Here is a 13,370-nt window from a genome sequence, read left to right as displayed (position 1 = left end):
ACTCCAGGCAGTTTTCCTTCCCCCACCCACACATCTTTAAAGCTGCCCAGGCAACAGCTGATGGTGAGCCCCGTGTTGGTGTCCAGCAGCCAAAGATGTGCCCCTGGGGACCAGCCCTACCTGCTCAGCTGCTGCTCCCTGCAGAGGCGAGGCTGATTTCATCATTGCTATGATTAAAGGGAGCAGGGGCTGTGCTGTGGCTTTCCTTGGCAGCAGGGACACGCTGCCCAGGCCGAGGGCTGCTCTCCATCCCACCTCTGCAGCCCCAAGCAATGCTGGGCGCCAGCCTGGTGACTCAGCCAGCTCAGGAGTCAGCATGGGCACAGAGGGAGAAGCCCCTGGGCTGGGGAGGGCAATTCTGGCCACCAGGGTCTGGTTTAGAGGCCACTGCTTGGGCTGCAGTGGGACAACTTGGCACTGGTGGGAGGCAGCAATAGCCCTGGCTATCCTGGTGATCTCATTTCCCACCATCCTCCTGAAAACCTTGATGGGCTAAAAATATACATGTGCAAGGACTCCGAGGCAGCAGGGCTGTGCCCTTGGAAACCAGTTTCCCAGCTCTGAAAGATCCTGGTGTGACACCCTCAGCTGCAATCTGTTGCTCTGGGGTGAATTGCACCCGCAAAGCAAGAAGGAGAAATTTCCTCTGTCCATTTCCGCTTTGATCAGTCAGAGATAAGGAATGTAACAGCTCAGCAGTCATTTCCCCTCTCAATCTACACAGCTAAGTCTGTAGGCTGGCTGGGTTGAGATGCCTGGATTTGCAATGTATATTTGAGCCCTGGCTCTGGTCTGCACTTAATCCATCACCTCCCTGAAACACAGGGATTAAGGTGGTCCCAGGAACAGATCAATGAAATGTTAAACCAAATGCCTACACAGCCCAAAACAGCTCATACTTGCATCAAACAGAGTTTCTTGGGTGCAGGGCTCAGACTCTTCAGGAACTTTAAATTCTTTATACCTCATCCTTTCACAGCTGGGGAAACTGAGGCAGGACATGAAGACAACTTACACTTTTAGAGTTGTGCATCCAGTGTCAGCCCATTTTTTGGCAGACAATCTACCTACAAAAAGTCTATTTTGTTCTGATCTTTCAGTCTGAAGCCAGAAGGAGTGACCTTTTTAAAAGCTTAGGTGTAAATGTAGACCCAAAAGTCAAGGAAGGGGTAAGGCCATGCCAACAGCTGGGGGCGAGTTAAAACTTTGAGATTTCATTTCCTCAAGATCATGTGGAATTTAATAAACTTCTGATTAAAATACCTGTGAATTCAAGTCTACCTGATACAAAACAGTGACTATAAATCCAGATGGGCTCCACACACACCTTCAGGCACCATCCTTTTCTGTCTCTGCCTCCTATTGCTGCCACATGGCCCACCTCTTCCCAGCCACCACACACAGCAGGTTAAACCCAAGGTCCTGGAAGGTGTGTGTTTGCAAGGGCTGGCCAGGCTCTTTCAGAGCTGTCCAAAGGGCCTGAACAACACATTCCTTATCTGTAAGTCCAGGGGGGTGGCAATGATGGGAGCCTGATTGGGAAGTTTTAACCCCTCAGGAGACCTCAAATAATGCTTTGTTTTGTGGCCATTTCTTCTTGTCTTGTCTTGTAGGGTGTTCTATAAACTGAGCTGCTGGGGGGTAGGGGACAAGAGGCTGAAATAGAAAGATCATCTAAATAAACTTCTGTGCAAAGTCACATCCTTGGCTTTATTTTCTTGCCAAGGTGAAATAGCAGATTTCATCAGACCTGATCTTTGGCAGGCAAACCTCAGGCTGAACCCTTGGCAGGAGCAGCCACGCTGGTGATGGAACTGAAGTTTTGTTTTAAATTCATTTCTGTGTCCCATGTTTATGATGAATAAACCCTGTGTGTTTGCTGGAAGCAGGGAGGATAAAGCTGTTGTGCTAGCATCCTGCATGTTTCAGTCACTCAGTGGGTATGAGCTGCCCTGAAAGACATGAAAGACAACAGCTCCTGTATCAGCCCTAAGTATTTCTCTGCTATATTTGCCTCAGCTGGAGCGTTTGGGATGTGGTTACCCTGCCAGGATTGCCATTGTGGGTGTTGTGGGTGAACACGCTTGGGATTGAGTTTCCAAGCAGGAAGATTCAGATAAACAACTGCTTTGAGGTGAAAATTAGAGAGTTCATGTTACACCCACCTCTTGAATTTGTAACTGACTATTCACCCTGAAAATCTGATTCTAGGAACTCAGCATGTCCCGTCAGGAGCAGAATAATACCACAGAAACCATGGCCAGCCAGAGTCCTGAATGCTGAGAACTGTGATTAACTCCTCAGGAATCTCTCTGGAGCAAGTCATATTTTCTGGGCTTTTTTAGGTAATTATTTCAAACCTTGAATCTGTGAATGGAGATTGTAAACAGTTCTCAACACAACATCCTAGAGAAGGATGTGAAATGCATCAAATAAGTAACGGGTTCTGACCTGTTTGCTCATGTGTAACTCGAAAAAATAAATGTTTTAACCACAGAGCTGCAAAGGCAGCTATTGGATCTCTCCACACAGTGATCCAGGGCAGAATGGTAAACCTGAAACAGCTGCTGGCCCACTCAGCTCAGACACATCAGCAAAGGCCAGGACTCAGCCAAGCTGCTTTCTGCTCCCAAGGGTGCCTCTTGCTGAGTTTAATGACGTGTTGTAGCCGTGTCCACAGCCCTGTCCTGTGTCTCACTGGCCACGCTCTGCTCCAGCACATCACCACACTCAAAACCTGCTGGGACAGCCTGGGCTGGGCTGCAGCTGCTTCCCCCAGCCATGTCCCCCTATGATTACATTATCTGGGAAGGGGGGTTGGAAGGTTCCCTCAGAGAACAGGGGAGAGATTGTGGAGTGACGTGTCCGATAGCAGTGCACAGCAAGGCCTGCAGACCACGGCTGTGGAGGGAGTTGTCTGCTGAGCAGGATGTTTGCCTTTGGTGTGGGCTCAGTTTCTTGCCCTGACACAGATTCCTTCATCATGTTAAAGTGAGACTGAGAGTCCAGCCCTATTGCCTGAAGGGATGTGGAGCATAATTCTGTTTCAGGATGGAAAATGGCCTTCAGTTAAAGGCAGGTCAGCCCATGTAGACTCCCCGAATGGTTTGGGTTTGAAGGACCTTAAAGCTCATATTGTTCCACCCCTGCCATGGACAGGGACACCTTCTCCTATCCCAGGGTGCTCTAAGTCCTGTCCAACCTGGCCTTGGACACTTCTAGGGGTGGGGCAGCCACAGCTTCTCTGGGCACCCTGTGCCAGGGCCTCCCCACCCTCATGGGGAAGAATTTCCTATTTCCTGCACGTATCTTATCTGCATTCCACCTGTCCAATACAGACCACACATAAAAAGGCTCTTGTCTCTTCCGCAGTGCTGCCAGGGATCCCAGGCTAAACACCGCAGCCCAGGTGTCCATAGTGACATTCCCAATTAAAAAGCAGGAGGGTATAAATGGAGGAGGACAAGGTGAGGAACAAGGGAGTGCAAAACCATTTATGACTGCTTGTTATAGAGCCTCAGCCTTTGTGCTGTTGTGGCAAGCTTTGGAATAACGAGGAGCTCAGCTTGGATGCTCCACTTTGGGGTTGTACTTCAGCAGCAGAAGCAAACTGATCTCTGGTGGTTTGGGGAGGAATGGAATCCAGACCAGAAAGCCCTGCTGAAGGATCACAGGGTTATATAGAGATCTGCCTCAGGAGACTGCAAGAAGTTTTTGCATTTATTAGTCATTTAGAAAATAATGAAAGCTGCAAACTCATTCTCTGCTGTTGTCTGTGCTTGCTTGGGGAGGATCAGTGTATTCCTGTGAGAGCTGCAGGGATGTTGTCTCTACAGAGACACGACCAGGCTCTAACCAAACAAGGGCAGATCAGTGCTCGTGGGACACAGAGGGTCTGATGGGGACAATGCCAAGGCCTTTCAAATCCCACCAGGTGTTCAGTGAGTCACAGATCCTGCAGGAGACAGTCTGTGCATTGTGATCAAAAGCTTCAGGGAAGGGTACACACAGGAAAGCAAAGTTCAAGACAGTCTTCCTGTACTCAACTTTTCAGTGTCACGTTTTCAATTGTAGTGCTGAATGCAAGGAATTAAAGAATCAGAGAATCATGGAATGGCTTGGCTGGAAGGACACCTAAAACTCATGTCATTCAACCCCCTGCCATGGGTAGGGACACCTTCCACTGTCCCAGGTTGCTCCAAGCCCCATCCAGCCTGGTCTTGGACACTTCCAGGGATCCAGGGGCAGCCACAGCTTCTCTGGGTGCCCTGTGCCACGGCCTCCCCACCCTCACAGGGAATATCCCAATATCCCATCCAACCCTGCCCTCTGGCACTGGAAAGCCATTCCCTGTGTCCTGTCTGTCCATCCTCTGTCCAAAGTCCCTCTCCAGCTCTCTTGGAGCCCTTTTAGGCACTGGAAGGGGCTCTCAGCTCTCCCTGGAGTTTCCTCCTTTCCAGGTGAATACCCCCAGCTTTCCCAGCCTGGCTCCAGAGCAGCCCTTGGAGCATCTCTGTGGCATCCCCTGGGCTCACTCCAGCAACTCCTCATCCTTGTGATGAGGGACACCCCAGAGCTGGAAGTACTGTCCCAAGCAGGGTCTCAGAAAATGAAGCTGAGGTGCAGAATTCCCTGCTGTGGGATCAGCCCAGGACACCGGTGGGTCCTGCAGTTTGGTTTACATTTTTACATACAATTTGTTACACTGTCACATTTCCAGGACAGGCCTCGGAGCAGTGGAGTGGCAGGAAGGAGGTGGCACAAGGAGATGGAATTACCAGGGGAGTTCCCCAAAAGCTCATTCCTAAATCAGTTTGTTTGAGATGGGAAGCATTTGCAACAGAGAGGAACATCAACTCTGGGCTTAGCAAAAATTACCTGCAGCTCTTGGATCAGGTAAAATATGCATGTCCAATCCTCTTTTTAGCATTTCCTAAGCATGGCTTTCAAAGGAAAGCCCTAAATACACCTTTAAAACAAAGACACTAATTTCTGTTGAAATGCTGTCCTCAGAAGCGCTGGAGCAAGATGAGCAGTGTCTGGCTGCAGGAAAGCTCATCCCCTCCTCTAATTAAGCTGCACATGGAATCCCTGACAGCAAAGAGGCATCCAGAGGCTCAAGACCCCATGATTTATACGGATTTCCTGGTGTTTTCATGGAGTTTCTCTTTCCTGCATGATTTACAAGGCACTCCACTCCTTTAGTGAGCACCTTAGCCTTTCTCCTGGTAGGTGCTGTGGAGCAAGGCTATGCATGATTTATACAAAATTATGTGGATTTTTGATTAATGCCAAGGTTTCTTCATCACTCTGTTGTGCCTCATCCCCAAATGCACTATAGATTTCTCTGTTTCAGCTCCTTGAGTTACAAAGTCAGGAACTAAAGGAATAATTATTGCTGGGCCCTGCTAAGGAAAAAAAAAAAGGTAAGATTTTGGCCATAGGTGATTATAGTTTCTGCAGCTGAATCAGTGTCCCATAACTGACAGAGGATAATGGATTTAATAAATAACTCTGATTCAGTCTGATGTTATTTTTAAATAATTTCAAAAACTGTTACACTAATCCCTCTGTGGCTGGCAGAAAGGAGGATGCTCAGAAGTTAAAATTAGTTCCTTCACGTTCAGCCTGGTGTGGAGTTACAGGCGCTCCAGGGCTGTCCTGGTTTTCTGGGGCATCCACTTACAGTGGAGCCAAATGGACACAAACAGCTGCCTTTGGAAAGTGGGAATGAGCTCCCACAACTCACACAGCCCTGCTGCTGTTCTCCTTCCCAAAGCTCTGATAGCTCAGCAGGAGCTCCCAGCCCAGCTGATGGCACAATCAGTTGGTGTTATCCACAAGCTGTCTTCCTGCACACAAATCCTCTTTCCCTTGATTCACAGGGAATTCCCAACTCTTCCAGGCCTCTTTATCAATAAATATAAATCTCTTCTGTACAATGTCAATATGATTAATTTCCTTTTTGGTTTACAGTGCCTACATTTCAGAGTGATCCCATTTCTTGGCTGGGAAGAGGACCTGAAGAACACTTTGCCTTGAAAAGCACCACAGAATCCCACAGCCACAGTAGGAGCTGTTTCAACTGAAACTATGGAAAATCATACTTTCTCCTCCTCTTTTCCCTCCTTCTTTTCTCTCCCATAGAGATGGGCTGACAGAGCTGTTCAGACTGGAGAAGATAAGATTTTGGGGGACCTTAGAGACCCTTCCAGTGCCTAAAGGGGCTCCAAGAGAGCTGGAGAAGGACTTTGGACAGAGGATGGACAGGCAGGACACAGGGAATGGCTTTCCAGTGCCAGAGGGCAGAGTTGGATGGGATATTGGGATATTCCCTGTGAGGGTGGGGAGGCCGTGGCACAGGGCGCCCAGAGAAGCTGTGACTGCCCCTGGATCCCTGGAAGTTTCCAAGGCCAGGTTGGATGGGGCTTGGAGCAAACCTGGGATGGTGGAAGGTGTCCCTGCAGAGAGTTGGAATGAGATGAACTTTAGGGTCTTTCCAACCCAAACAATTTCATGATTCTCTGAACTGACACATGCCCATGGCTCCCTGGCTGCAGAGGAACAGGGGCAGAAAAGCAGGACCACATTTTTGAGGCTGCGCCGCTAAATTAAAGGAAACCACAAACTGAACCTTGAGCCTCAGAAAATCCAGCTGCAGTGTTCAGCTTTGCCTCTGGCTCAGCAGTAAGGCAGAGATAACAATAAATCCCTTCTCCCACCTTCTGCATGTCCTGATTAGACAGACTGCAGCAGATGGGGGCTGTCATTGTTCCGTGCCTGTTCCGTGCCTGGCACAAAGCGGCTCCGATCCCGGCTCCCGCCCGAGGTGGCTGCACCAACAATAGCTCTGACAAGAAGCTGGTGCTGCTGCTGGGGAGGTCACAAGCTGCCCAACCTATGCCAGCCCAGGAGGGACCAGTGCAGCCTGTGGAGTTAGCACTGCCTCCCTCACAAATTGTGTGCCAGGAGGATGGATCCCAACTGAACGTGGAGGAATTTCCAGGCTCCATCCCTGCCACACTCAGGAATGCTGCACATCCATGAAGGCATGAAGCTGTGTCAGGGAGATTTAGGCTGGACATCAGGGAAAGTTTCTTCTCCCAGAGGGTGCTGGGGCACTGAACAGGCTCCCCAGGGGATGGGCACAACCCCAAGGCTGACAGAGCTCCTGGAGCATTTGGACAGAGCTCCCAGGCACAGGGTGGGATTGTTGGGGTGTCCTGGGCAGGGCCAGGAGCTGGACTCTGACCCTTGTGGGTCCCTTCCAATCAGGATACATCATGATTTTATACACCACCAGCAGTTACATCATTCCAGCTGTTTCAGGAACCCACATAGATATTTCCTTGGTGTTAGTGTAACTAATAAGTAAAATTAATTTGTTGATATTCATGTGATGGAACTACACTGTTGCTGGCAGAGAGGACATTGTGTGAGAGCAGCATTCAGGGGCTGGCAGGAACCCCTCCCTCTGCTTCCCTCCATCCAGCTGAGGCTCTCCTTTCACAAAGGGGTTACTCCAACCAGCTGCTGTGCCTGTGCAGCACCCCAGGGTTAACCCCAGGGTGTTCCTGCCTCATCTCTCTCTTCACAGAGATGTCACATGCTGACAGTACCCTGACCAGTACCTTTCTCCACATGCAGTGAAGGTAAATCCACGCAAGAAACATGAAAAACGCAGGAAAGGAAATCGGGGCTTTTCTTTCAGGGCTTAAAATGAGTGTTTTCAAGTCTACCCCTGTCAGAGCCTCACTGAGGTGCAGTGTGGGGTGAAGGGTGGCAGGGTGGGGGAGAACAGCCTCAAAAAAATCCCTGCACTGGAACCACAGCTTCTCATACCTGTCACAATGTGGATTTTCAGCTTGAACACACAAGGCTGAGCTCAGGGGACACTGTCATGTAGATTTAGGGGTTTATCTCCTTTCCTGTCCATTAGCTGTGATACCTTCTTATTATGCTGAAACCCAAAACTTTTCTTTCCTCCAGTGGTTGTTCCCTTCCCCATTTGGAAAATATTGATCTCTCAGTGTCCTCAGCACAGGTTCAAATCCACCCCCCTCGTCCTCAGCCTGCTCCTGGGGTCGATTGTGTGGCAGTGCCACCTCTCATGACATCAGGGACCAGAGTGAAGGACAAGGAGAGGGATGTTCATCCATTACACGTGTTTTTCTCTCCCCATGCTCTCCCTCTGTGCACTGAAAGTGACAGGGAACTGAAGAGGATGGGGCTGATTGTGCTTGGCAGGTGGAGAGGGAATGGAAGGAGCAGGGAGAAAAAGAGCAACGTGGGACAACCACAAACTTCTCCCAGCCTTGTTTCACATTCACATCCTGCAGCACCTTGGGCAAGAGCTCTCCAGGCAGGGGACCAAAAGCTGGGGGCTGGCCTGTGCAGGAGGCTGCCCCCACTTACCTTGGGGTGTGATTTTCAGCCAATTTAATTAAATTGCTTGGCAAGGTTGCGAGGACTCATCTATTTCAGCTTGAGCCAGGCCTGTTTTGATTTAGTGTTGGCTGATTAGGAATTAGTGGAAACAAACCGCTCAGAAAACAGAATTAGAGGGTGCATGCTAACTTTTGCACCAGATTAAGTTGAATTAAAAAGCAATTGAAATGTAATTTTCCTGTCTCAAGCAGACAAGAAACAAGATAATGCAACCAGTGGCACTTGAAGCTTAAAATCACAGCAGCCAGGATTAGCACAACTGGCTTTTTAATGCCTACAAACAACAGATTTATCTGAAGGTCTTTCCTCAAACCTTTCCTATCACCTTCCACATAAGGCTGTGTACAACTCATTTTATTTGCTTTGAAATGCAGAATTGGTGTGGCACCAGGACTTGAATCCAGGACTTTGAGCAGCCAGGGTACTGCACAGTGTGTCTCCATAGATATTTCCGTGCTGGGCAATACTAGTTGTTCCCTGAATTCCTATAATTTGGATTGGAATGGTTCTGTGTGCACAGCTGGAAAGTGCACACCCCCTCCAGGGGTGTGGAGGGTGCAGTTCCCATCTGCATCTCAGCATCACCTTCCTGCAGCTCTGACTGTCTTTGTTCCCCATCTCCCTCATAGAAAAAGATGTCAAGTGGTTTAAAGTCAGGTTTTAACTAAATATTTTAATGGCTGTTTTCCCTACCCATTTGGGAAACACTTGCTCCTCTCTTCCCCATCAGCTGGAGCAGGCTGGCACCCCTGCACACACCAAGAGGGCTTTATGAGGCTTTGCTAAAAAGGGTGATGGTGTGGAGGGGGTGCCAAGCCAGGAAATCTTCAGCACCTCGGAGTCCCCAGAAGTGGCCACAGTGCTGCAGCCAAGCCCTGCTGCTGTGGTTATCTGGGGGTCAGGGAGCTGCTGTCCCTGCTGGCCAGAGCAGCAAGAGCAGGACTGGGGCAAGGGCTCCATAAATGGAAATATCTCCTGACTGATGGAGACGGTCATGGGCACAGAACGCAGCACTTTGTGAGCTGCCCAGCAGCTCGTGGCCAAAAGGACCCATGGAGATAATGGGTTCCTGCTGGGTTTCTCTCCTTGCCACCTCCCTGCTGTGCCAGCCAGCAGTTCAGTGCCTGATGATGCTCCAAATTGCTTAATCCTGTCTTGGCTCACTTGGAACCCCTGTGCAGCTGATTCTGCCTGGCTCCCTGGTCCTGGGCCCCTGTGACTGGAGGAGGTGCTCTCCTGGCCTGCAGCACCACCCACAAGCTACCCAGACAAAACAAGGGGGCACCCCAGACTGCCAGGCAATGGGGTGGCAGAGCCCAGACTGTCCCCCACAGCCCAGGACACTGTACAGGCACAGGCTGGCATCACACACAAAGTGTCTTGGCCAAAAATAAGGCCAAAGCTGGCAAAGCATCAATCTAGGGAGGAGATCTGGGGGTTGAGTGGTGGCCAGACAATAAAACAGGCACCACCATTCATCCACCTCCAGGTGAGGCAGCAGGTGTAGATAATGGGGGGGCTGTCCTGGGAAGAGCCAATTGTGGAGGGGAACTGGGGGTGTGTGGTCCCATGGTGGGGATAAAAGAGGCAGTTGAGGGTAGTGAGGTATGAGGCAGAGTTGCAGTAAGTGTTTTTTTCTCCTTTGGGGGTGCTGGGTGGTTGTTTAGTCTCTTCTACCCCATTGTGAGGTTCCTGGCTGTTTGGGGCTTGGCTGGGATCAGTGGGTGGGCTGTGGTGCCCTTCTGCTGGGATGGGGTGGAGAAAGCTTCCCCCAAAAGAGGCTTTCTGGGGTGTTTGGCTCTGTTGGGGGAACAGAGGTGGGGAGGTTGGAGCAGATCTTGATGTTTGGGTGTTGGGATTAAGGCCATGGGGATGGTGTTGAGCCAAAGGGTGGCTCAGCCTGGCCCTTCTGGAAGCTGGAGGAGGTTTGTGGCTGGATGCATGGGATAAGAGCTGATGCTGCTGGTGCCTGGCCTTGCTTACTGGGACAGGAAACAGGGAGAGAGGATGAGAAAAACACCAGAACCTTGAACTTAAAAGGGTGGTGTGAGGGAGTCCTTGGAAGCTGCTCTGAGCTGCAGGTGTTGGCTGTAAGCCTGCAGGGGAGGAGAGGAGGCACCATCTGTGTGGGATCAGCCCCCGCGTGTGTTGATGCACAGCCTGGGTTTAGGGGTCCCATGATGGTGTCTGCTCTGAAAACATCTCCCTTAATGCTGGCTGGAAGCCTTGTTTTACTGACAAAAGCTGTCTGAAAGCCAGATCTTGGTTTATATGTGTGTATATCTCTGGCTCTTGCTAGGAGGTGCTTAGAAATTATTTTGACCTGTCTCTATTTCATGATGTTCCCCTGGCAGCCTGTACTAGTTGCTGGATTTCCAGAACTCTTTTTATCAGCTGAACTTGGTCATTTTGTGTCCCTGCATGTGACCATGGGCCTTTCCTAGTTGAGGTGCAGTGGAGGAAGCCAGGTTGGGCTCTGTGGTTGAGTGAGAGGCTTAGATGTGGCTGTGTGTCCTTAAATCAGACCTTGAGCTGCTCCTTTTGGAGGCAAGAGGCTTTGCCAGGTTTGGGTTGTGTGTCAAAGTGAATGTAAATCCTCAGGATCAGGGCTGGAGGAAGGGGGTGTTCCTGTCACCGTGGGGTGGCTGTGTCTGGCTTCCTCCTGGGACTGCAGCAGCTGTAATTTTTGTAGCCTGATATTAAGTGGCAGTTTGTGCTTGTATTCAGTTCAGTGGCTCAGCTGCAGTGTGTGAGGATCCTACCAAGCACTGCTTGGGGCAGGGGATCTCCGGTGTGAGATCTCCTTGCTCAGAGTGTGAGGTGGAAATGTGTGGCCCAGGCTGCTGGTGGGAGTGGAGGGTCCCAGCCCCTTCAGTGGCTGGCAGGGGATGGTTCTGGGCACCTGTGACCTGACCCTGCTGTGTGCTGACCCCCAAGAGCACGTGAGGGTTCCTGCACCTCTCTCAACTCTGCCAAGATGCCGGTCAGGAAGCACGATGGGCACATGAAGTTGTTCAAGAACAAGGGCAAGGATCAAACTGTGAGTACCCACCTGCCTGTGCCAGGATTTTGGACCCCAGCAGAGGCCACTGTTGGCAGGAGCTGATGGAGGGGCTTCTCAAGGTCCATGGCCCCAAATCTACCTGTGTGAGGGAGCAGGGGAATGGCTCTGGGACGTTAGGGGGCTTTTGGGATGTGGTGTGGGGCTGGCTGGGCTGTAGGGAGCATGGTGGCACAGGGGGATGTGAGTTTGGGGTGTGTGGCTGGGGAAGGGAGATGGCTCAGCCCCAGGCTGCTGAGCTCTCCACAGCCATTATCCCTGTGGAGTTGGGGCTGGTATGGGATGTCAGATGTAGGATCTGTCAGCTTGATTTAAGCCAGCAGAGGTGATGAGGGTTTGCCTTTCAGGTTCAGAAAATCTACTTCTAAAAACACGCAGTGGCTGCTGGTTCATCCAGCAGTCCATGTCCTTGGGAGGCACTGAGGGAGAGGCTTCCTCTGTCCCATCTCCTACATCACCCTCTAGGCCATGGTGAGGAGATGCTGGCTCTGCACTCCTCCTGTGGGAAATGTGGGGCAGAGGGCTGCAGGGGTGACCTCCCTGGGGAATGGGGCAATGCAGATGTGAGTGGGATGGTGTTCTTCTTCCCCCCAGACCCTGCGGAGGCAGCGGGTAGAGGTGAGTGTTGAGCTGAGAAAGGCCAAGAAGGATGAGCAGATCCTGAAGCGCAGAAACATTTCCATTAATTTGGAGAAGGAGACTCCCTCTCTAGAACAAGACAGAGCAGCTGAGGTGGTGAGTGCTTGGTGCCCTGCACCTGGGTAGGCTCAGTGCAGCAGGAATCATCCCCTCCTTGGGCCACTATCAATTCCAGCTGGGGTGACCTGGGTTAAGTAGCTGGTGCCATTCCTGATCTCCATGCCCAGTGCTGGGGAGTGTTTCAGACTGCCTGGCCTTCGTCTGTGCAGTTTTTCATGGTGATGATGCCCTGCTGGCCTCCCTTGATGGCAGGTAGAACAGGCTGGTGCTCTGGCTCGCTGGGAGCTGCTCCTGTCTGGCTCCCTGCACAGCCAGGGGTAATTACTGAGCTCACAGGCCCATTATGGTGTCAGTGACTCTTTCACTGCTTGATTACAAGCATTAGTTGCCTTGAAGGCTTTTGTGGATTGTCTTCCTCTGCCTCATCTCGAAACTGTGTTGCATAAAGAATAGACGCTGCTTAGATATGAAGTGGTGACTGAGCTGGGTCTAGACAGCTGATTGACTGTTGAGATGAAACCAGAGGGAGTCCCAGCTCCCCGGCTGACTCTGAATCATCCCCTGTGACACAGATTATTCAGCCATCCTTGGAGGAGATCGTGGAAGCTGTGAATGGGGAAGACATCCAGCTGCAGCTGCTTGCCACCCAGGCCACCAGGTATGTGCCCAGCTGCTGGAGCTGTGCTGGGACCTGGGGGCAAAAGGCTGCAAGTTCCTGTTTGGGGATCTCCCTAGGTATATGGCAAAGGGAGAAGGAGCCTGGTAACCCAAACTGGCCATGGGAATCTCAGCTGGTGCCTTTTCTGTGGCCTCTGTGCCATGCTTGGCTCACAGTCCTGCCCAGACCCAACCAAGGGGTTGGCTGTGCTGCCCCTTCCTGTGCTGTGCCAGGAATTATGTTGGACCCCACAAGAAATTGAGTGCCAGATGCTTGGGCAGGACAAGAACTGGAGAGCCTGACCCTGTAAAGGATCGGTGCTGAGCAGGGCTGTCCCCACAAGGGTCAGAGCAGAAAGGACCACAGGGTGCTATCATCACCTAGCTGGCAGCACGGGTGTCTCCTGTGGGTCCAGGACAGGCTGCATCCCTGCTGGTGCTTCCATGGCTGGCTGAAACTATTGAGCACCATGCCCAGTGAGTATGGCTGTGAGGATGTCAGGGC

The 13,370-nt window shown here is 51.1% G+C and overlaps 1 protein-coding gene across 5 annotated transcripts in view; it reads left to right on the top strand.

Moving 5' to 3' along the window:
- Positions 1 to 13,370, top strand: part of KPNA7 (karyopherin subunit alpha 7) — a 48,988-nt gene that overhangs the window by 31,050 nt on the left and 4,568 nt on the right. For 3 of the 5 annotated variants that reach the window (XM_072935519.1, XM_072935520.1, XM_072935521.1), the window contains exons 4-9: positions 2,212 to 2,345; positions 4,721 to 4,896; positions 5,014 to 5,228; positions 5,977 to 11,488; positions 12,104 to 12,244; positions 12,781 to 12,866. In XM_072935519.1, coding sequence (XP_072791620.1) covers positions 11,426 to 11,488; positions 12,104 to 12,244; positions 12,781 to 12,866 — 290 coding nt within the window. In that variant the 5' untranslated portion in view covers positions 2,212 to 2,345; positions 4,721 to 4,896; positions 5,014 to 5,228; positions 5,977 to 11,425. The remainder of the gene's footprint in view (positions 1 to 2,211; positions 2,346 to 4,720; positions 4,897 to 5,013; positions 5,229 to 5,976; positions 11,489 to 12,103; positions 12,245 to 12,780; positions 12,867 to 13,370) is intronic. The other 2 variants (XM_072935518.1, XM_072935522.1) reach the window with 2 other exon arrangements.

This window comes from Taeniopygia guttata, chromosome 14, assembly GCF_048771995.1.
Source record: "Taeniopygia guttata chromosome 14, bTaeGut7.mat, whole genome shotgun sequence".
Lineage (NCBI taxonomy): Eukaryota > Metazoa > Chordata > Aves > Passeriformes > Estrildidae > Taeniopygia > Taeniopygia guttata.
The sequence above is the reverse complement of the archived record's forward strand: the minus strand, read 5'-3'. Positions and strand labels throughout refer to the sequence as shown.